This window comes from Pleurodeles waltl, chromosome 3_1 (genome assembly GCF_031143425.1).
Source record: "Pleurodeles waltl isolate 20211129_DDA chromosome 3_1, aPleWal1.hap1.20221129, whole genome shotgun sequence".
Taxonomy (NCBI): Eukaryota; Metazoa; Chordata; class Amphibia; order Caudata; family Salamandridae; genus Pleurodeles; species Pleurodeles waltl.
Genome location: NC_090440.1, coordinates 574,534,926 through 574,559,267, shown reverse-complemented (window position 1 = coordinate 574,559,267; position 24,342 = coordinate 574,534,926). Strand labels below are relative to the sequence as shown.

The following is a 24,342-nucleotide window of genomic DNA, read 5'->3' as shown; positions in this document are numbered from 1 at the left end:
CAGCGGTGGGGATAGGACTTGCGCTTGCACAATACCATTGTGACTCATTATTTCACTACAAGGATTGCGTTTAGACCATCACATGTTTGGCTTTTCTTAACTTTCTCTCTTTGGTCATTTTTCCTGTTTTCAGTTCTCACGCCTGGGTATTGTGGTTGTCACATTTGAGTTATTTGTACCTTTTTAAGATGGGGCTTACCTTTGATTTAGAGGACCTGCCATTTTACACGCAGGAGGAATTAGAGGGGTTCTGTAGAGAGAGAGGGCTGCCTGTAGAAGGGGACCTCAGGAGATCTCTGAATTTCTTTGAAAGGTTTGTGACATATACCCAGGGAGGGAGTGTGCTTAGGGGGTACCCAGAGGATCCTGAGTGTAGCGAGGGTTCCCTATGGGAGGGCTCCCAGACCTCATCCCTAGAGAGTGGTAGAGAGACTGATCAGGAGGGTGAGAATGACCGGTTGGGGACGCCAGTTGACAGGGAAGGCCCCAGTGATAGGGAGTCCCTTGCCGGGTCCAGTGTAAGAAGCAGGGCTACCTCTCATTCCTTGAAGCCTGATGAGCTAAGAGATAGGCGGGAAGAGAGGGACCTGAAGTTACAGTTAGTGCGCCTAGCTGTTGAGGAGAGAAGGGCTGAGTTAGAGAAGGCCTTAGTACAGGAGAGGATGGCAGAGGTAGAGAGGGCCTTTGCCAGAGAAAGACTCGCTCTTGAGTGCAGTCTGAAGGTTCTGGACTCACCAGCGCTGCAGGTGGAGTCCAGTGGTGGCAGCAATGTAGAGTGCTGTAGCAAAGATGTTCCTCACATACCCATAGATCTGGTACCTAGGTTCCAAGAGGGGGGGGACATACGTCAGTGGTTAAAGGAATATGAGAGGGCTCTGGTAGAGCGCAGGATCCCTGAGAAGGATTGGGGAACTGGCCTAGGGAGTTTTATTCCTGAGGAGGGGAGGGATGCCCTACTGACTCTAGAAGAGAGTAACAGTGAAGGGTACTCCACTGTAAAAAAATGCACGGATTGTGAAGTATGGTTTTTCCCCTAAGGAATACAGAAAAAGGTTTAGGGGTGGTAAGAAACTGTCCCACCAGTCTTGGGAGGAGTTTCTGGAGGATTGCTGCATTGCACTAGATGGATGGGTGAAGGGTAGCACAGTAAACAATTTTGAAGGGCTGTTTAATCTGATTGGCAGAGAGCACCTGCTTCGTTGTTGTTTTTCAGAGTTACGCCAACACTTGTCAGTGTGTGAGCTCTCTGACCCCAGGGAACTTGCAAAGGAGGCAGACTTCTGGTTGCGTACCAGAGGGTCTGGTGTGGCATTAGGGGGTGTTCCTAATGAGAGTGGTCTAGGTGTTTCCCAACCAGGTGTGGTGGGAAAGGCTTGTGTCCCAGGTAGGTCCCAGTGTATTGGGGCGGGTAAGGCACCCCATGTCCAGTCTCAGAGGAGAGGGAATGGGGTTGGGCTGAGGCCCAGGGTACCCAAGCTCCAGTCCCAGGTCCTGGAGGGTTCCATGAGTGAACGCCAGGAGGTGAGCCTAGCCTGTGCCGTAGGGCCAGCTGTTCAGGAGGATCCCATTTTGTCATTAGGACTTGGGCGGGTGGCTGGTGATAGCGTTCCGCCGGTCCTGGTGTCTGGTAGTCTTGCTCTACAGCGGAGGAGGTGGAAATCCAGGCATAGGGTTGAGAGGGGGCTGTGGGCCCCAGTGGCGAACCTGGAGGGTCAGGGGTCAGCTCTGAGAGCAGAGCCCCCCAGGAATGACCTTGGTGAGACCATTTCTGGGCTGGGGGGGATCCAGACTCTGTCAGATGGGCAGAGGTCAGGAGACCTGCGCCAGCCAGACTCTTGTGTGGCCCTTGGGGAGGGTGTTTGCCTGGTGGGGGGTAGGTGTGCCCCCCAGGAAGTCCTGGTGCGCCAGGCAATGATTCAACCGCAGGGTAGTGACTCTGGGTTGGATGATCAGGTTCAGGGGGTAAACTCTGACCTGATGGGGAGTAGGTGTGCTCCCAAGGAAGTCCTGGTGCGCCAGGCGGTGGTTCAACCGCAGGGTAGTGACTCTGGGTTTGATTGCCAGATTCAGGGGGTAAGCTCTGATCTGGTAGGGGGTAGGTGTGCTCCCAAGGAAGTCCTGGTTCGCTGGGCAATGGTCCTGTCTAAGGGTGTCGTTCCTGGACTAGATAGACAGGTTCAGGGGGTAAACTCTGACCTGGTTGGGGGGGCGGTTAGTGTGCTCACCTCCCTGTGTGAAACTTCTGGTGGCTTCTCCCGAGGTGGGGAGACGCAGGACTCTGGAAGTGGGGTTCAGGGAGGGGGAAGCCCGCCCCGGACCCCAGTGAAACCCAAGGGTGTCGTCCCTAGGTTGGGTGGTCAGTCGCCAGGCAGTGGTCCTGGGCGGCGAGAGAGTTGTGCAGGGCTGCTGTACCCAGCACCCTGGCAAGTGTGGATTCTGGTGATACCCCTCCTAGGAGAGGAGGGCGGGATCCTAGACGGAGGGGTAGAGGGAGGAGAGCCTCGCCTCTAGCCCCTGTAGAACCTATCGGTGCGGACCCTAGGTTGGTGGATCAGTGGCAGGGTAGAGCTCCTGAACTGATTGGAAATGGAGTGGAGACAGGTTGCTTTGCACCTGGGGCTACCGCCCCCCACTCGTTATGGTTTCAGAGACCAGAGGCTCCTAGATGGCCTGGGGCTTGGTTCTGGCCATTGGCACCTAGAGAACCCCCGTGGGTTGGTCTAGGTTGCCTGGGAAGCATTAACAGAGAGATCCAAGTGGAGTCAGGAAGGCGTAGAACTGGAACATGCCCCTGCTGTTGTGGGCCTGGGTCCTTGTTCTATCGCCCCAATCAGGGAAGAACATCAAGGTATTGATTGTTCTCCCCTGGCTTTTGGCTGGTAGGGGGTTGTGTTGGACTTTTTGCCTTACGCAGGGTCATCCCCAGTCTTTTTGCCTCCTTCCTCCTGGTTTTTCTGACCTCTCGCTGTTGGCTCTAGGACTCTGAGCACTTCATCACTGATGACCAGTGCTAAAGTGCAGGTGCTCTCCCATCTAAAGTTGGTATGATTGGCTTATACCTAATTGGCATATTTAATTTACCTATAAGTCCCTTGTACAGTGGTATCTCTATACCCAGGGCCTGTAAATTAAATACTACTAGTGGGCCTGCTGCGCTGCTTGCGCCACCCACTGAAGTAGACTTTTAAACCTGTCTCAGGCCTGCTAGCGCAGGGCCTGTGTGCGCAGTTTTCTGCCACAGGGACCTGGCATCTAAACTTACTTGCCAGGCCCAGGACTCCCCTTTCACTACATGTAAGTCACCCCTAAGGTACGCCCTAGCTAGCCTTATGGGCAGGGTGCCATGTATGTAGAAAGGCAGGACATGTGCCATATTGCATGGCCTGACCTGGTAGTGACAAACAGCCTAACTTGGTGTCTCACTGCTGTGAGTGCTGCCTTCTCGTAGGATTGCATTAGAAATGCCCTGCCTTATGTGTAAGGGGTATTGTCTGATTTATGAGGGGTAGCGTAGGCGTGTTTGGTATGGTTGTGATGGTGATCATAAATACTGCTTACTGGTGTGGGTGTATTTTTTATTACTATCACAGAAATGCCACTTCTAGAAAGTGTGCATTTATCTGTACTTATGACTCTGGTGTTTTGCAGCTTGACTCCAATCCACGTCTGGGCAGAGTGACAGTTGGGGCTTTGTGCATACTTTTCAGACAGCCTGTACACAGGGAGGGTGGAGGTGTCACAGAGGTGCATCTGCATACTGAATTGTCTTCCTGGGCTGAGAGAAGGGAGAGGCGGGGCACACCTGCATTTGTAAAGACTGTGCCCTGGCCTCACACAATAGGGTCGTTAACCCCCCACTGATGTTTGGAGCCTGTGCTGAAAGGAGAGAGGGGGCACTCCCAGAACCAGTTGTAACTGGCTGGAACCTCCTCTCCCTACCATTGTAAAACACTGTAAGAACTGACTGTAAGTACAGGGGAATTTTCCCCACAATTTGGAGACTCTTGGAATCATCTTGGAACTGGACACCAAAGGCTGAAAGGACTCACCAGGAACCGCCATGGACTGCTGCTGCTGTGCTGACCTGTGACCTGCCTGGTCACTGTGAAGGACTTGCTGCCTTTCCCTTGTGCTGGCCTGTAGCTGGGCCCTCCACCTGAGGACCTTGTTTTAAGATTCTGCTCCCCAGGGGCAGGGTGCTGTGGCCCCTGACCCCTGCATCCATTTCTTCATGAGGTGTGCTTCTCCGTGGTTGCGGCTGCCATAGCGCTGATTGCAGCGCGCTTATGGAGCCTTGGGAGCTCGTAGGCTCCTTGCTGCATTGTGCCCCTTTAAATAAGATCACCTCAGTGGCCCGGGAAGTTGGAAGAACACTGGTGCACCGCATCGCATGCAGGCGAGTGTCTGCTCGGGCCCAAGGAGGGGTCTGATCTTCTTGTGGCTTCACGGCAGGACCAGGGGAAGGCGCGGGGAGTGCCCCCTTCCCCCTGGCCTCTGCGTTAGGAGCAGGACGCTCATTTTCTGCTGTTAGGTAAAACGGGCATTATTGTGGGCCCCCCCCTTGGTGGAAGGGCCAGTGGAGGCCCGGGGGGGGTGGCCCAGAGATCATGGGTCCGGGAGGGGCCGGTCATTAAACCGGAGGGGGTGCATGGTGTCCCCCTCCTGCCCTAAGTTCTTTTTGCTGGCTTTGGCCCCCCTCGTGAGGGCCGGTTGAGGCCCTGGGGGGCCCCCAGTAATCACGGTCCCCGGAGGGGCCTGTCTATAAAAGAGAGGAGGTGCATGTCGCCCTCCTCTGACCCCAGAGTATAAAGGAGGCCCCTGTTTTGCGCATAGGAGCGCCGGGGGCCCCATTGGTCGCCTTCTAGGCACTGGAGGTGCCTTCATCAAACCAGGTACTGTTTAAAGGACCAATATAGTTGCAATCCAAAGTTCTTTCTACAGACTTTTGTTTGATTCATATATTCATATATTACCTACCTGCGTTTGATGTTTTTACATATGTGTATGCAAATGTTCCTTTTATGGACATGCTTGCTAATATGTTTTTCTAACTTGCCATATGTTTTCTAATGTTCCTACTATGGGCATTTTATTATATTCTTATGACAAGTGCTGTGATGTAATACGTGTTTTCCTGACTACTGCTTATGCTGCAGAATACTGAGTAACCTGTGTGTTATGTGTGACTACTGCTAGTTTGCAGAGTAACTAATGTGTAACGTTCTGACAACTGCTAAGGTAGCAGGATAGTACTGATGTGTGATGTTTGGTCTGATAATTGCCTTGTGTACAATACAGTATATTTTCATATAATCTGGTGTTGTGTTTCCTTTGTGGTGGGGATATTGCATCACATGTGTTGTGTAAACGCTTTACACATTGCCTCCGGGTTAAGCCTAACCACCAACCTGCGCAAGACCCAGACCCTCCTAACCTTCAGAAAGCACCTCAAAACATGGCTCTTCGAGCAGTAACCCCTCCCCCAGCGCCTTGAGACCCTACCGGGTGAGTAGTGCGCTTAAGAAATTTGTTTGATTGATTGATTGATTGTTGACTGGCATGTCTGAAGTGACAGGACAGCCCTGATGTCCTTGGTGGAACCATGGCACTTCCGAAGCGTGCCTGGGTATGCCTGATCAGCTTCCTGTGTTATCTATGTTGTCGCTGCAATAGCACATATGGAAGTGTGCCTGAATGGCAGTTAGCACGGAAGAGGGCATCAATATTTGTTCCATGGCTTCCACTGCGTACCTGCGACCCCAGATAGTGACACCTGACCATGGCATTGCCAACTCTGTGCTGTGCGTTCCCAGCTGCCCCAAACGTGAAGACTGCACCTCAGGGTACCCACCAGTGGGTGGCTAGCCTGAATTGATTCCCAAGGGTACTGATTGGACTATGGCGCTCTGAAGGATGAAGATGTCACCTTGAGGCATACATGCTGAGGATCCCAGTACCGGATTGGACTGTTGCCAGTGTACCACTATCAGTGCCAAGAAGTACTGTACCGTTGTTAGAGCCTCGCATCTGGAGAAGAGGACTACCAAACTGACTCCCCAAAGTGAGGTCCAAGGTGTACTCACCAGCGGATTCAGGCTCTCCAAGCCAACGAGGTGTGCCTATTCAGAAAGAGTGCTGGAGCCCAGAAGAGGGCCGTTGTCAGATGCTGCCACTCCTGCGGCTGCCCTCCAAAGAGCGATGTAGGGCTTGCAATCACTCAACCTGAGAAGGACTGCCATGTGTGCCTGGTCCTGTGCACCACCACGGAGCTCGTCTGCAGGACCCAATCAGAGCTCTACACCACGGAAGAGGAACAGGTTAGAGACTATATAGGTCTGATATGTAGTTTTACATCATGGTAGTGAAAACCCCCTAAATTGGTTTCTCAGTACTGTGAGGACTACCTCTGCCAAACGATAACAGAGGGTTGACTTATTACATTTAAGACATTATAACTTTCATTTCGGAGCAGGTAGGATTGTCAAGTTTTGTGCCAAAAGAATTGTAACTTGAAGGTATTTTTAATGGCATAGTCCTTTTCTACGTCACAAGTCTGAAAATGGCACTCTTAGAAAGTTGTCATTGTCTTGTCCTTCTATGTGCTAAAGGAGTAGGGGGACCTGTAGGAGTAGGAGTTTTGCACCTGATCTAGAGAATATGCCACCAGAAACCCAAGCCCATACAGTGGGGGGAGGAAGGGAACAGGGTAGAGTACCTAGCGGAACCCCTCCTTGAGGCACATGGGACTCTCGCATGAGCATCAGGTATCTAATGCATTGCTGTAGTGTACAGTATTGTGTCTTTTGGTAAGTAAAGTACTTCTCCTTTTCAAAGGACTAGGAAGCACTAGGCCGAACAAATATATTATTGGGTTCCTGGATGTGGTGTAGATTGCTGAGCCTATGTATCCACACAATAACCTCCTTGAGAAGCCTGTGACTGCTCTCCACTGCTACCACAGAGAATCAAGCTGAAACTTGAAGGAGGCTCAACCAAACAAGTCAGTTTATGAGCAGGGCTGAACAAAACCCCTTTTTGTATATTGTGTGTAATATGTGTTGAGTGGTGACAAGAGGTTTGCCACACAGCTACATCTGTCTGTATTCAGACCTAAAAAGCTGACCCTTCATAGCTTCTGACCACCCCCCGTACAAATAAAAATCAAACAGACACAAGAGTTCTCCTTCCTCGTGAACCTGATAGATTTCAATGTACCTGTATTGCCTTGCATTCTGGCACTTTCCAACCACCATCCGATAGCACTCGATTCTTTTCCCAAGTCTACCTGATGTACAACATAATCATCTGGATCATGCAGGCCTGTAAATTCAAATGAATACATCAAATGCATCGTGGAATCTCAAAAGCGGAGAAGTAATGCCTTCATTTTAATGGCTATAAACTCAGAAATGCCTGCTTTTGGCATACTACCACAGAAGGCGGGGACTACAGTGAATTACACTCAGTATACTCACAGATTGATGCCTACTCTCATTCCAGAATGTCTGTGGTCTCAACCAGCAACTTTTTCTCAAGAACCAGGATAAGGATGTTAGTTGGTATTTTTGAGAATGGCAGCTGAGTGAGGAGGAAATTCTACCACCCAGAGTTCTCTACAGAGGAAATGTAGCAGGCTTTGGGTAGGAGTGGCCTGACACTTCGTCTTTCTTCTTGCTCAAAGTATTTAACTGTCTGGTGTCAGTTAGCCTGCTCATACGTGCTCCCAATTTTTACAGATAGATACACCAGTGTACAGGTGTCACTCCCTAACCCAACACAGTGGAACCAACTCCCCACTTTCTACCCCATGCGCTGAAGGACAGAGCATTACCACTTTTTTAGTTGTTTTAGAATAGTCCACTTGAGCTACTTGTAAAATTGCGTGTTTCTCAGTGCATGGTGTTTCTTGATGTATCTCCACACCCTCTTCTTGTGTTTTAAGCCACCGGTAAGGCGCAGCGAGCTGTTCAGGTGACAATGAAGGTTGTTGTTTTTCTGTTTGACAGTACAGTCAATGTTTTTTTTAACATTTATTTTGGTCGCCATAACATTGGCATTGCTTTGAATAACAGGTTGCAATGAGTAATTTTCACTTCTCCCTAGTGACCTCATATTGGAAGACTAATAAGCAAGCCCAGTCATGCCCAGCCCTGGGAATATGCTCGGCTTCACAGCGGTGGCCACAGTTGTTCGGAGAGGGACTCGCTTTTCTCTCACTATCAACAGTCGAACGTGCAGTGTACTTTGCCCGTGAGACATATTTGATAATTGAGTGAGATTTAAATGTAAAGCTATAGTTGATCCAGAACCCTGTTTCTCTTTAATCGTTGAAGTATTTGGGGGGCTGGATTGCAGAAATACGCCATTAAATTATTCCGTAATAAGCCACCAACGTGTAGTGTAGGATAGAACATTTCCTCATCCCATTTTCTCGACTGCATTACACAGTGTAAATTCAGTGTTTTAAGTGCATCGGGCCCATTTGGAACTTAAATATAATCTGCAGACACAGTCGTACTATGCCCCCTAATCAGGGGTAGACTTGCTTGCCCTCTCCTCTGAGGTTTCGCCAGGCCTCCACTCCCTCCCAAGCTTATTTAATGTAGGTCCTTGGAAAGGAATGGGGTTAGTGTAATAGGCTGCGCGACTGAGTAGAATGGTTTGTGATGTGCACCGAATACTTCTTCTAATCCCTTCGTCCTTTGCTCATCAATTTGATTCTGATGGGATGGAGACCTTTGGAGTATGACTGAAGAGATAAGTGGTGGAAGTAGCAAATGTGTGTAAAGTACAGGTCAGATCTTATTTGGAAATTGGCCATTGTTTTAATTTTATGTCAAGACCGGAGGCTTATATTATGCTTTCAATTTTTGCTTTATAATAAATAGCAGCAGTCAAGAAAGCAGACTACAAATCCCATGGGGCCATACCAAAGTGACCAATGGGGAAAAACACTTAGTACAACTTCCCCAGCCAATAGGAACCACTGACCCTTCATATTACCCAATTTGACTGTGAACAGTCCTCTTTTCTTTCTGCTCGCAGTCAAGGTAAGTACATTTTACCTCATGAGCATGTTTTGGACGTATTTTACATTGTTAAATTTCTTATATGGTTACAAATTGGTTGTTTTTCTCCTAACAGCTTGTACTGCTGTTATTACGCTGTGAGAGCCTCACGCTCATTCTTTTCCTCAGGCTTACGGCGTGCTCTGCTGTAACCCCCTCACCCTTCGGTCTCCATTTTCTGTGTCGTCTACATATCGCTGTCTGCGTTTTCTTTCCCTTGCAGTGTTGTCAAAGCATTTCCTTGTTTAATTGATTATTTCCTTCACTATTGCTACGCTTCAACCTCTCGCTGCGTTCCAGTTCCAAAGCGTTAGGCGAGGGTTGAATTTCCTCTCAGGAACGCCCCTTTGGGGTTTTCCTTTACTTGGCAATGCCCAGAAGGGAGGGCCTGAGGCCTGTTTTCCTCCCCTCTTGTATTTGCCTCAGCTTTAACCCATTCCTAACTGGACACTTTTTGTTTACAATGGAGATAGATAGCTCCCCTTTACCTAACCCCAAATTAGACGATGGGGAAGCGTTTAAAAATGAGTTGAGTGATTTTATTCACTCTTCTGTGGAACAGGCTGTTTTGGACTCTATGGAAAAAAAATAAAAAAAAATATTGAAAACTCCATGAAGAGTTTAATCTAAAAAAAGCTTGCCCATTCTGTGGGGGAAAGCAGAAAACGTAAGTCTTCTTCTTTAGTACCACAGCCCATATTCACAGATTTGGCACCTATGATTAGTGAGTCTATCTCACCACAGACTGAGGACTCTGCTCCTCCCAGGCCTCCTTCCAAGGAGGGGAGCACCAAAACATTCCTTAAATGCAAAGCCAAATCTAAAAATATGCAACAGAATATTCCCCAACAAATTATTATATCCTCCATCTTAGGCACTGATGATGATATGGGTGATGTGGATGATGCTACAGATGCATGAAAAAATTCCCCTTCTTCTCCTCCTCAAAAGAAATCTAAATTTGAATCCCTCTCGAATAAACCTATTCTAGATGTGGATGGTTGTCCCATGTTTGATCCCTGTCTTATTCGACACCCTAATTCCACAGAATGGCTTCTGGTGACACATGTAGGGCATTACATATCATCTAGACTCCATCTTCCTCTGGATAAGCAGACACAGAGCAAATTAAAGTCAGAGTGTCCAAGACATTCCCTTCAGGCTAATATTACAGTCACACCGGTTATTGACCCGGCTTTAATTACTTTTTTCTCAAAACTTAGCAAGGACCCACGCAAGGGTGTTGACAAAGCTTGGGTCAACTGCCAGGATAATTTGCTGGACGTGGTCGGCCCTTTGGCGTGGAGTTTTGATATAGCGGAAGCGGCTAGATTGGAGACTTCTGATATCGATCCCCAGGAGCCTTCCATGTGTGCCACGGAGCATTTTGTCTACTTGGAAATGCTAACTCAGCTATTATGCATGAATGCTGGAAAAGAGTATTATTCAAGTTAGATCCTAAACTTGCTAACTTGGCATCAATAGACCCAGGCATTAAAGCAGAAGGACTTCTCTTTGGCGAATCATCATTCATCAAAGACTTGAGTAGATACGTGACAACTTTTTCTTCAATCGACAAGGCGCAAGCATTTTTTAAAAAGATGTTCTCCCAAAGGGTTTTTGCCAGGGCTGGTAGAGGCAGGAGCCACTTTACTGGCCGTTCATCATGCAACCAAGGATCAAGAGGCTCCTTCAACAACAGCTACAACTACCAAGAGTACAAGCCGCAGTTCTACCCAAAAAGGGGCAGAGGTTTCAGAGGCCACAGCCAAAGAGGCTTCAAACAGAACAATCAAGGCAAGCTCCCTTTCCAATGTTCCTCCTGTGGGGGACAGCTTCAGTTCTTTCCAGCAGAATGGCAAACAATAACAGCAAATCCTTGGGTTTTAGATACTATTCAAAGTTATTGCATAGAGCTCTATGGTCCAACTTTTCAAAGCGTTTTTCCTCCTCCTCCAAAATTAGCTTCAGACATGACTATGCTTATTTCTGCAGAGATTCGCTCCCTGCTACAAAAACAAGCCATTCAGGTTTCCCTTTCGGATCAATCGGCATTTTCTAGCTCCACCTTTCTGGTTCAAAAGAAAAACAAGAAGATGCATCCAGTCATCAATCTCAGATACTTCAATCAGTTTGTGGTTTATCGCCACTCCAAAATGGAAACAATTATCCACCTCAGGGATTCTCTGTGACAACACAATTGAATGGTAAGATTAGACCTACAGGATGCCTAGCTCACAGTTCCTATCCATCCTCACCACAGGAAGTTTCTTCAGTTCCAGTGGCAAGGCCAAACCTTCCAGTTTTCTTCCCTTCCCTTCGGTCTCTCCTCAACACCATGGTGCTTCACAAAGGTAATGAAACCCGTGGTGGCTTTCCTCAGGTCTCTAGGTGTCAGACTGATTATTTATTTAGACGGCATTCTTCTCATGAGCCAAGACATTCAAACATTACTTGATCATCCTCACCTTGCACTCTTCTCACAGATCTCGGCTTTCTCCTCAATGTGGAAAAATCGGTAATGATACCTTCCCAAAAAATCGAATTTCTAGATTTTTTAGTAAATTCGGTTTCCGCTACTCTGCCTCTTCCTCAAGAAAATGTCTCGGTGATAAGAAACAAGATTATTCACACTCTTCGCAGTTCCTAGATTTCTCTCAGGTCCTTAGAAAGAATAGTAGGTCTTCTTTCCTCTTCCATCTAGGCAATCTTTCCGGGTCCGCTTCACTACAAAGGTCTTCAAAGACTACAAATTTGCCATTTCCGCAAAGGTCTCACAGATGCAGACTCCATAAGGATTCATCCGGACTCTCAATCAGAACTTCAATGGTGGATAGACCATTTAGACACTTGAAACAGCAGGACTATATTTGCATCAGCCCCAGATCTTGTGTTAGAATCAGATGCAAGCCTGACAGGTTGGGGCGCTCAATGTAGTTCAACCCCCACTGGAGGTACATAGTCACTAGAGGAGTCCAAATTGCACATCAACTGTTTGGAGATGCTTGCAGGCTCCTTTGCAATCAAAAGCCTAGCAAAAGACAGAGTCCAATGCTCCATCCTTCTGCGTATGGACAACGTCTCTGCGGTCCATTACATAAATCATCTGGGCGGTACCAAGTCCAAACCTCTTGCAGATTTCGCAAAGAGCCTTTGGGAGGTTTGTCTTCAAAACAAAATCTCGATTCAAGCAGGATAACTTCCCGTAGCCCTCAATTCAATAGCAGACTGGCACTCTCACCACTTGAAGGATTTCAGTGATTGGACACTCCACTCCTCTGTCTTCTGCTTCCTATCTCAGAAATGGGGTCCATTTCAAATTGAACTTTTTGCCTCCCGTCTGAATTCCCACCCTCCCCGTTTCTTCAGTTGGCATCCATATCCTCTTGCCATAGCTACAGATGCGTTCTTGCAGGATTGGTTTCAGTCAATCAATTACGCCTTTCCTCCCTTTCCAATGATCAACAGAGTCTTAGCCCAGGTAATGCGTCAGAAAGCCTCTTTGGTTCTAGTAACCCTCTTCTGGCAGTCACAGTTTTGGTTTCCTCACCTTCTAGAACTGACTTGTGATTTTCTGTTTTTGATCCCATCTTTCCCATCTCTTCTATTGGATCTTCTGGGTCAGACTCATAACCTGGTCCTGGACAGCTCTTTAACTCTAGCGGCCTGGAAAATTTCCAGTCATCCCAACAGTCCCTTTTACTTTCTTCAGAAGCTTCGGACTTCTTTAGCAAAGCCTGGGCACCCGGGACCTTTAAGGCCTACAAATCGGCTTGGTCTTTATGGGCTGGCTGGTGTTTTAGAAAACATATCAATCCCTTTTCAGCAGATCTAATTTATATTGTCAATTACTTAGCAGTGGAAGAAAGTGCAGGTAAGGCTTATAGAATAATAAACCTTTATAGATTAGCAATATCCTCATCTCATTGCTACATTGATGGCAAACCGCTCGTCTTTCGCCTCTTAAAGGGAGTACAATTTTCAAAACCTCCTCTTCCAAAGTACAATAAATTGTGAGATGTAAATGTGGTTTTGAAGTTTTTATTTCTTGGCCTGACAATACAGCTTTATCTCTGCAGATGCTCACTGTAAAGCGTACTATGTTGTTATGCTTAATTTCTATTAAACGATTGTCAGATGTTAAAGCGTTAGATGTTTACTCTCGACAATATATCCCCATGGGAGTGATGTTTACTGTTAATAAACACACAAAAATGAACTTAAATTCAGTTTTCTATCCTTACTTTCCAGATTATCCCAAATTATGTGGAGGCCAATGGCTCAAAGTTTATGAACAGCAAACTGCTAATCTCAGAACGTCCTCTTATTCCCAGCTGCTTATTTCTTTCTGCAAACCCCATTTTACATTGTCTTCTGCCACTCTAGCTCGCTGGGTCAGATGGATCATGTCTTTAGCAAGCATTGATACTTCTGTTTTTGGCGCTCATTCCTCTAGAGGGGCCATGACTTCCAGAGACTTTTGGGCAGGTTCCAGACTCGAAGACATTCTGAGATCAGCTGACTGGTCAAATGATCATTTGTTTGGAATGTTTTATTGTAAGCCTGCGCATATGGCTAATTCTGTAGTTATTAATATGCTTTAAACAAGCATAACATGAGCCACCGGTCTTGACATAAAATGTAGAGTTTCCTAATAATTTATCAAGGAAAGCCTTAATTTTTATTAAAGACACAGAGGCGAGTATTACCCCGCCGCAACACTCTTTAACTGGTGTTCCACTTCCGTCAAGTGCTGTTTTCTTGTGTTATGGCTTTTGCTGTTATTCTTTCCATTGCTCCTTTATTTGATGTTTACTAACTTCTACCACAAGAAAAGAGGGCTGTTCACAGTCAAGTTCGGTGATATGAAGGGTTGTTGGTTCCTATTTGCTGGGGAAGTTGTACTAGGTGTTTTTTCCCATTGGCCACTTTTTATGGCCCCATGGGCTTTGTAGTCTGTTATCTTGACTGCTGCTATTTATTATAAAGCAAAAATGTAAACCATAATACTCCACTTCGTATCTTTAATAAAATTAAGACTTACCTTCATAAATTATTAGGAAAATCTACATTAAACCTAAATTTGGTGGGAGACGGCACGGAAATTTCATTTTTAAACTAAAATGAGAGCAAAATACTGGACTGACCCTCCAAATGCATGTCAGATTAAATGTAACTCTAACATATTATATGAGTTTTGCCAGATATTTTCTTGATTGGACCAGCTAAATGATCCCTTCAGCCCAATAGAAAGGTAAGTTCAAGTATGATCAGGAGTTTATTGCAATAGGAGAGAAACCTAGTTAAAACTTAAAATATGAGGGCGATGTGGTAAGGGGTGACATTTGAAGGCAGAGAATACCTCTATTTCTAACTCTGACCTCTCAGTTTATGATTATACCTGATTCTAACATGGATGCTATGCTCTCCAAAGTGTATTGCGTCCTTTGTGTTCGTGTTTCTACCATGAAGCATGTTATAGTTATGGCCAATTTGCTTTGCACGCTTGCAACAGTAATATTCTGCACAGTGGAGGAACAGCCTGGCACGGATGTCACAAAGCAGTTAAAGGGAAAGGGCTTTCATACAGTCAAATGATAAGGCTTTACCACAGTGGTGAGACACTGTCAGAAAATGAGATTATATGAGAAGTTTGGCTTCAGGCCATGCATTATAATGCTTGAGAGAGCACAATGTGTGGCCATCTTACATTGGGTTCTAGCCCATCATTTAAAGTGGAACTCGAAATAACGTTAGAAGTGCAACACAGGCAGCTGTCTTAGCTTTGGCTTAAACCCGTTTGTTAACATAGAATGTGAAATTTCGTTTTTTCATTTCTTAGTCAACCTCCATTTAAGGGGCTGCACTGCTATCTTCAGCATCACCACAAACATCTTCCTGGGGAGGGGTGAGGTACTGTGCTGGTGGCGGCTGGGAATCGACTAAAAAGCATCCCTGCAAATGCCACTCATTGATGGGAAGCAGACAGTAAAGGGGCAAAATATCATCACGCAGACAGACTGATACTGCAACCATCTGTTTTAGGGGCTTATACGAAAAGCCTAATGATCACTTACTCAAGGGAGCTAACCAAAAGCCCTTTTTTATGTGCATAATATTATATCCTGTGGCTCCGGCCTATAACTTGAGTACAGGGCCTTTAACAACTGGTATAGCCCTCAGAAGTGGGCTATAAGTCTATTTTATAGCTAGCTGCTGAGAGCTATACCTGTTGTTTAAGGTCATCATCCCAAGGTTTAATTCTGACCTGCAGACGAGGGCCTATAAGAAAGGAAAGGACCTTTAGTGATTGGTTTAGCCTGATGTAGAAGGGATGTAATACTGTTACAACATTACATGCCCTGAGTGTAAAATGTTCTAAAATAACCATGGAGAAACAGAAAGCAAGCATATGAATGTTGGATCATATGGTCTACACCAGTCATTATTGGCCCTGAGCCACTTTATTGTCTTCTATGGCGCTCTCAACATTCCAGTGTCCTAGTATGTATTATATTTTTATTACAATGGGCTGGAGAGACAGGTAAGGTTGTCTCTATCCCAAATTTTAATGGACCATTACCAGGCTGTGACCAGCTAAACCAAAGCATCCCAATACATTTCAACAGAAAGTTCATGTAGGACCAGTATTTTATTGTCTGAGGAGAGGGGATGTATTAACCAACAATAGAAACGTTTTTATTTAGTAATTTTTACTACAATATGTCGTAGTTTGAGTCTTGCTCTAGGCAAGACTACTGGTTTAGGGATGACAGCACTTTGTAGGTGACTAGGCCGTACCTCACCAAAAACCCAAATAGTAAAAGGTGATTTGTGGCAGCCTTTATGCATGGACTCAAGAATACGACATCTCAGGGGAGTTGTGGTTAAACAGAGATTACCCTTTTCTCACATGAGCAACAATTCTTAGTCACACACAGCCAATGAAAAAGATGCAGGAAAGCTTTCAATAGGTTTTATTAACAAGACTGCAATCTTTTGTAAATTGCATGGGCTGCAATTATTAGGGTAATGCACAATGCAATAAACAGAATGGTAAAAACAAGAGTCATGAGCACAAAGATCCCCACTATCTTGGAATAACATGAGATGTAAAATAGATGTGGAATGAACTCTAATACCCTAGCACAGTGGTTCCCAAACTTTTTTGATCCCCGGCTCCTTTGACCTATTGGCTGTGTTGGCCACGGCTCCCCGTTATGTTACTTTTTTTGGCGGGTGGGGGAACGTAATCCCAGCCTGTACCTGTACCTACACAATTTACCGTTTGTCTTCTTTATTCTCTCCTTCACGTTGCTGAAAACCATTTATTGGAAACTATTTTTGTTATAGGGATATTATTAATGGTACTTTGGCGCCCTCCGCCGGTCAGAATAATTAATGCAGGGTGTTTTTTTCCAATACCACGAGGAAAAGCTACCGATTCAAAGCACCTCCGAGTGGTTTCCAGACTGTGTGCGGCGCCCCTGGCTAGTTTTGACGGCGCACCAGGGAGCCGCGGCGCACAGTTTGGGAACCACTGCCCTAGCATGATGAACCTAATCTCTAACCTAAAGAGAGCTGTGTGTTAAACCTAATTTGCCAGTTTCATGACCATGAGAAGAGCCCCCAACCCTCGTTACCTTGGAATGAGGTGTCTAGATCAGACTCTATGGTGACACGAAGGCTGGGTCTGCATCGAAGCGATGTGTAGCATAGATAGCACTGATGGCATCTGGTAGGAATCCCTCTGATAATCTTGTCTGTGTGAGATGTATTTATACACATCTTGTAGAACCCCTGATGCAGGTATGTTCCCAAACAATAGATAAGAAGGCATGCTTGGGTCGGCAATTATGTAAAAAATTCCCTGAAAAGGTACATTATGTACTGTCACACGAAAGTGAGAAAGTACATGATGTGAATACCTATGTATCTCATATATCTTTGACGCTGATAGTGACACCTTTACAGAGCGGCACTGATAATGTGAAACTAAAAATCTTCCTAACTATAAACATAGCAGCCATCTTGGAAGAAATAATTAAATAAATGTGCTAAAACAGAGCAGACTAAGGCCCTCATTACAACCCTGGCGGTTGGTGTTAAAGCGGCGTTAATACTGCCAACAGGCCGGCAGTAAAAAAATGGGAATATGATCCTAGCGGTAACCGCCATCCAAGACTGCCACTTTAACACACTGACCGCCAGGGTGGTAACGGGCGCTGGGCTGGAGACTTCGGTCTCCAGCCCGGCGGCTGCCACAATCCCACCCTCGGGATTACGACCCGGCCTACCGCCATGGTTTTCGTGCCAAACTTACTGCCACGAAAAACCATGGTGGTAGGCACTATCAGTGACTGGGAATCCCTTCCCTGGCACTGATAGGGGTCTCCCCATCTCCCCTCCGCCCCCAGAACTCTCCCCAACCCTTACCCTCCCTCTCCTGCCCCCGCACATATATACACCCGCACCCATATACACACATGCACACACGCATACCCACCACCACCCACGCGTGCACACATACATACCCACACACCGCAACATACACCAACATACCTTGTCACACACATGCATTCACAACACCCAACACTCACACTCATTCACGCATGCATCCAACGCGACTCACACCTGCATGCATGCATTCCAAAACATATACACACATCCCCCCACATAAACACAACACCCCCCTCGTCGTCTGGAGAACCCGACTTACCTGCTTGCAGGGGGTCCTCCGGCTGGAGACGGTCCGCCAGCAAAACACCGCCAGGCCGTATCATTGGTCATGATATGATCGGCGGTATTTTTCTGGCGTGGCGGTGCTGCTGTCAGCAGTGCCGCCTTACCGCCGTCTGCCAGCATTCTGGCGGTATAACGTCAGCAGTCATGATACATGTAGATGGCTGGTAGCCATGGCGGCGGTATGTTGGTGGCCGTTGCCGTGGTGGCAGGCGGTAGTTACCGCCAATGTTGTAATGAGGGCCTAAGTAGGTTAAAACTCACTAGGTGACGGGGCACTGGTCCACAAGCCAAAGTCTACGCTAAACTCCTGATCCCCATTAAAACTAAATAGGATCCACTACAACTGCAGTTTCTAAGTGCTTTAAATAACAGCATTACTTTTTGCCTACGTAATGCAAATCAGTTTACTGAAAAGTGTACTGAAAAAAGACTTAGACTTTCATCTTTCAGAGATTGGTAAACTGAGTACCATTATGCAAAGTAATTGAAATAACTGCTTTTCAAAGTGCTTAGAAACAGTAGAGGTGAGCTAGGATGCGCTGACGAGGTGCTATTATTGATTTAGGTTTGCAGCAATTTACCAAGGATATATTTGGAAAAAAACAACGTGCAAACAGGAACAAACTAGTGCACATCTCTTTTTTGCTCACGTTTCCTAAAGACAGTGTTAATTTTAAATTGACAGGACTTTGAAATCAACGTTTCAAATGATAAGCCTGTTGAAATCATAAAAACGTAAACATTGATTTATTTCAGAGGGTACCTTGAGCCAGTCCGCCATAATCACTGCACTGGGATCCTTCAAAGCGGTGAAAAGCTGCTTGCTGGCCCTCTTTTTCTCCTGCTGGTAATTCTTCTTTTGTACCTGTTAAAAAAGGAAATTAAATATTAGTAATATGGAACAAGATTTTCTGAAGGCATCTTGTAGTCTGGTGTGTATCGAAAAGAAATCTCACCATTCTGGCTTGGATTCGGGGTTGATCGGGAAAAGATGAGTACATACTGAACAAATGGGTGGCGCATTTACTGCAGGCGGTAAACACTTCAAATTTCGGCTTTTTTTTCTTGGAAATGAGGAATTGTCAAATTCAGCTTTCATAAACGAAATAGTGCACGCTTTAAGTTTTTCTGTGGCTTTTCCTTAAATTTCATTAGGTTTAATCTGTAAAAATCAGGCACTAGAAAAACAGCAGGGAACCGACAATTGTTGCACAACTCAGAATTGCAATCTCTGCTAAACTCCAATTTGCACAGAGATCACAATTCAAACTCCAGCTCGTAATCAAGACATTTGTGTCAGTGATGCGGCATTTTAGAATGAAAAAAAACATGCCCGGGTTTAATTAGCAAGAAGCTGGTAGCATAAGGTTAAACTTGTGATAAGTAAAATTTCCCCTGATTTAACATATATGAGTGAAACATCCGAAAACTAGGGGTGAAACCATAACTTCTCTCAGTGATACTGTTATTACAAGATCTATGTACTACTCTTCGATTTATTGCAGCCCACAAAATGAGGTTCAGATTTCTGACCTGCCTTGGTGATATCAGTATTGTTTTTTTGTCTGAATAAAGGTTTCTTAGAATACTGCAAAATAACCCATTTTGACAGGCCTAAACCTTTCTTTTTAATACTAATAAGTCACCCCTAAGTATGCCCAACTGCCCATAAAACAGTGTGAATGATAATTAAAAGTAGGATAGGTAAAAGTTTGATATTACAAGTCCTTACAATGAAAGCCATTTTCACTGTAGCAGTTTTCTGTAGGAAGCATTCAGATTTAATAATGCTATACAGTATTCAGACCCTCATTATGACATTAGCAGTTCAGCTCCGCCATGCTGGTGGTGGCGGTAACACCACCGACAGCGTGGCAGTGGTGGACTGCCAGATTATTACCACGGTGGTGAACAGGCTGCAAAGCAGCCAGTTCACCGCCTGTACCGCCAGGGCGGTTGGACCGCCGGTACGCAGGTGGACCACCTTCACCCCAGCGGTCTACCAGAAACTGGTGATGGTATTTGGCGTCTCCTTTAAGCCAGGGATTTCCTAGCGGCAACCCCACCAGAAAATCCCTGGCAGAAAGGATACTGCCGACAGGAATTTACATTCCTGTCGCCAGTATGCGACTACCCCAGCCCCTCCCACACAGCCACGATCCCCCCTAAGCCCGTAGGAGCCCCCCAACACTCATAGAGACACCTCCACCCCATCCAAGCATGCACGCACCACACACACACACACACACACATGCAATCACGCATTCATGCACTCATACAGACACACACATACACTTGCACACCCCTCTCCTCCGCATCCATTCACGCACTCACACAGAGATTCACAATCACACACATACAAGCACACAAACACAACCCCCTCCAATCACACAAACGCACACCCCCATGCACGCACACACCACTCATCACCCCCCTCTCCCCTATCAGACGGGAACTTACCATTTCTCAGTGTTTGTCCAGGGGGGATGGGATCCTTGGGGCCTGCTCCGCCACCAGTACCCCATCACCACAACACTGCCATGCATATTACCAACTCGTTCTAGGTGTGGTGTGGTTGTGATGATGTGGCGGTGCAAGTGGAGTAGCCTCCACTTCACTGCCGACCGCCAGAATGGCTGCTGGCGGCTCTCCGCCCAAATTCTGGCAGAGAGCCACCAGCAGTCATAATATGTCGGTCTGAAGACAGCCATCCCTGGTGGTCTTGTGGCTGGCGGGACTTCAGCAGTCTACGTATTTACTTCAAGCCCAATTCATTGGTACAGTCGTATCTGCAACAAATATTTTGTTAACATACTTTTAGAAAGTTACTTTTTTCCTGCTTAATGCCTCTGTAGGACCATTTGCGAAAGCTCCAGCTGCCCCTCTGGAGCTGATTTGCTCCATTTATGAGGTGTCAACTTGCAACTTGCACCTAGAGCGGAGACATAGGCCTTATGTTGGACCTGATTCCCATGGCGTGGTTTTCCCACAACTTTTAACTTCCAGTCTCCTGTTTTTGCTGACTTTGCTAAAGTGCTTGTGCTCTCTTTTTTAAATATGGTAACCTTGGCTCACACCCAATTGGCATGTTTACTTTAAGTCTCTAGAACAGTGGTACTAGAGGTATCCAGGGCATGTACATTAAATGCTACTACTATGCCTGCAGTACCTCTTGTGCCACTCACTTAAGAAGACCTTTAAATATGTCTCAGGACTACCATTGCAGCCTGTGTGCAGTTTTAAACTGCCATTTCGAGCTGGCAAGGTAAACCTCTTACCAGGCCCAAGTCTCCATTTTTTAATACATATAAGTCATCCCTAGGGTGGACCCTAACCAGCCCAAAGGCAAGGGTGCACTGTATTTAAACAGTCAGACCTGTACCTTTACGTTTTACATGTCATGGTAGTGAAAAACCCCTAAATCTGTTTCTCAGTACTGTGAGGACTACCTCTCCTAAAGGATAACAGTGGGTTAACTTATTACATTAAAGAAATTATAACTTTCATTTAGGAGCACGTAGGAATGAGAATTGTAACTTAAAGTTCTTTTTAATGGTATAGTCATGTATAGTCACAATTCTGAAATTCCACTCTTAGAAAGGTGACGTTGTCCTGTCCCAGCCATTTGGTGTCTCCAGCCTCTAACCTGGGACACATTACTAGGTGTAGCTACCTGAGTGAAAAGGACTGGACTTGCATCTTGAACCCAGGACCCCCAGAACGACTCCAAGGGCTATTTGGCTGGTACCCTGATCAAAGTCTCTGGGACAGAAAAGGCTCCAACCGCCTTGAACCCAGGATCTGGACTTAGTCTGCTGTGAGTCCTAGTCCCAAAAGTAGTCCTAGCACAGTCCTGGACCCTTGGAACTAGGCCTGAAGATGCTCTGCCAGCCCGGCTGTGTTCCTGTGGGCAGAACCAATGCAGTGCAATGCATTTCCTTGTAGCTCTGCTTCAGAACTGCTGGAGTGTGACGCATCCCAGATGCACACTTTGCATGGAAGCCAGCAACTTCCTAGGAACCACTGCTGCGTGTTGTATCTTCAATGGAGGCCTTCATATTGCAGGACCCTTGATGACAATGCAGAGCTCTGCATTGCAGACCAGATGCTTCACTCGGACTGCAACAGTTGTCTTGGCAGTAAGGCACATCCAAATCTGCTCGGCGAGCAAGGTGGCTGGAGTCCCGTCATCTGTACCTATTCCCAATGCCGTCGTTGAGGTGGCTGGTGATTCTTGGTGGAGTCAGCGGGACTTGGGTGGTCTTTCGAGTGTGATCCCACCAGCATCTAAAGTGGTCAGGCAGACCGCCGAGGCGGTGGATTAAAAGTGGTGGTGGGACCGCCAACATGTAGATCAAGCCCTAAATCAGAAGGTAAAACAGCTGCCCGGTTTAAACCTGGTTTCTGTATCAGGACCACTCTCCATCGTGGTCATCCTTAAATCACAGCTAGGTACTGGTCAAATGCAACCAGAAGACCCGTTTGGCACTATTTTCATTAAAAACATTAAAAATCATATCTGTGATTCTTCTTATTGGATTTATATCATTTTGGTGTCATTATGTTCATTCAATATTTTCTAGTTTTATAATTTGGATTGAGATTTTTATTGTATTCTGTTTTGTTTACTGTGTTGATACTTCTAAAGGTTTTACACATTTTCTTAAAGTTAAGCATGTCTGTTCTGTGCCATAGCTACTGGGTGTTTAGCTCATGTTTAAATTACTGAAACGTTTCCTGGACCTAACAAGAAAAGTGTGAATATTACTTCATGTCGATTTCCATCCATCCCAATTTATAATCCGCTTTCTCACAATACTGAATTGTTTTTTTGGGGGTTATTCTTCTCCAAGGGAGTGGTGTAACATAGTCTTCAGGTAATTGTGCCTCGGAGGTGTGTCTATGCTGACACCATTAGGTTGTCCACTTTGATGGTGTGACTTGACCCTTACCCATGAACCGGCCCTTTTCCTGCTACTTTCTCCTAACACTCCAGACTGGGAGATAGCATTGATTCTGCCCTGACAAAGTGGATGACAGAAAAGGCTCTGAAGTAGGTGCAGCCAATTTTAAAGCAAAAAGTTAATTACAGGAAAAACATTCTAAAAATGGTTAAATGAAGTTAACTTTCTCTTTCCTCATGTTGCATCCTTTTTAAATATTTGGCTACAGACAGCTTTAGCTGTTGGTCATTTGATGTTATTCTTTAAAAAAGTAGAAGACAAACGAGGACAGAGAGAGTGGGCTTTGTGTCAACACCCTTCAGTCATTAGCTTTCATGGGGTTTTCATGGTTTGGCATTCTGATCATGGGTTGTATACCAAGCCCATGGCATTTCTCAGATGGTTGTTTGCGTTCCCTTAAGGTACTGATGATGGGGCATAACGTATCATTTCCTTATACCGCAAATGCACATGAGAACCAATGTATCTTTTTTGATGTAATGTATACTTCTCTTTTGTGAAACACTTTAATTGCTCATTTATGGTTTCTTTTTTTCTCATATGTATGCTGTTGGACACCGTGCTATTCACTAAACGACACCGCACATTTATTTGTTTACTCGACTGTCATGACAATATTTTGTAGGATTTGCAGCTTTTTTGTTCATAATGTAAAACCATGCATGCAGATAGGCTTACTTAAGATGTAATGACAATAATATCCCTTTGTAAAAAGTATCTTCAATGCAGTATTTTGTTGTGTAATGTTGACTACATATATCAGAGGCTTAATCTTCTAACTCCTTGTAAAAGCAATCTTCTTTGAAAGTGCAGCTTACCTTTGCATATGAAATCTGTTCAGCAGAGGAGGCCTACTTCCATTGTTTGTACTTTATAGCCCACGATTTTGCTTTATTATGATATTTGTTTTCCAAAACAGCTGGGAACATCACACATAAAATCACCCAATTATTACCAAAAACTTCTAAGAACAAGCCTATTGACTTTGGTGATGGTTCAATATTAACTGCTCGGAGGCTTCAGGCTTAGCAAGAGCGAAATAGGCCCCATGACAGATATTAGCACAGGCCTCTTTACCCCTCTGGTGGGTGAAATAGGTCAGCCACAATGACCCCTCATGACTCTGTACCATGAGGCCACTGTATTTTCTGCAGCAGATGCCCCTGTCAACAGTGTATACCTATGTGCACTCAAACAAACAAATATCAGTCATTACATCACATGCCACTACATCATTTTTCATCAAACTGCAGTAAGCACAAGAGTATCTATACCTCTGCTGCATTTTAACTTCACATCATTGCAGGTAAGTATATATATTTTTTTTAAAGCATATACATATCTTTCATGTAAGATATAATGTGTACATCGGGAACCTGCATTTCTAACCATCACATTGGATATGACATATCCAATATATCCATAAAACATAATGATGGAATTATGGCCAGTAAAAAACATTTGTAAAGCATATAATATACAGTATCTTTACCATACTAGAATGATGATTCTCACTATGATGAAATGGTGCCTTAGAGATATTTAGACAGTTATAGGGAACTATG

The 24,342-nt window shown here is 45.5% G+C and overlaps 1 protein-coding gene across 5 annotated transcripts in view; it reads right to left on the bottom strand.

The window, feature by feature from the left end:
- Nucleotides 1-24,342, bottom strand: part of OSBPL5 (oxysterol binding protein like 5) — a 1,002,849-nt gene that overhangs the window by 373,664 nt on the left and 604,843 nt on the right. For all 5 annotated transcript variants that reach the window (XM_069223010.1, XM_069223008.1, XM_069223007.1 and 2 more), the window contains one exon: nucleotides 18,577-18,678. In XM_069223010.1, the coding sequence (XP_069079111.1) occupies nucleotides 18,577-18,678 (102 nt within the window). The remainder of the gene's footprint in view (nucleotides 1-18,576; nucleotides 18,679-24,342) is intronic.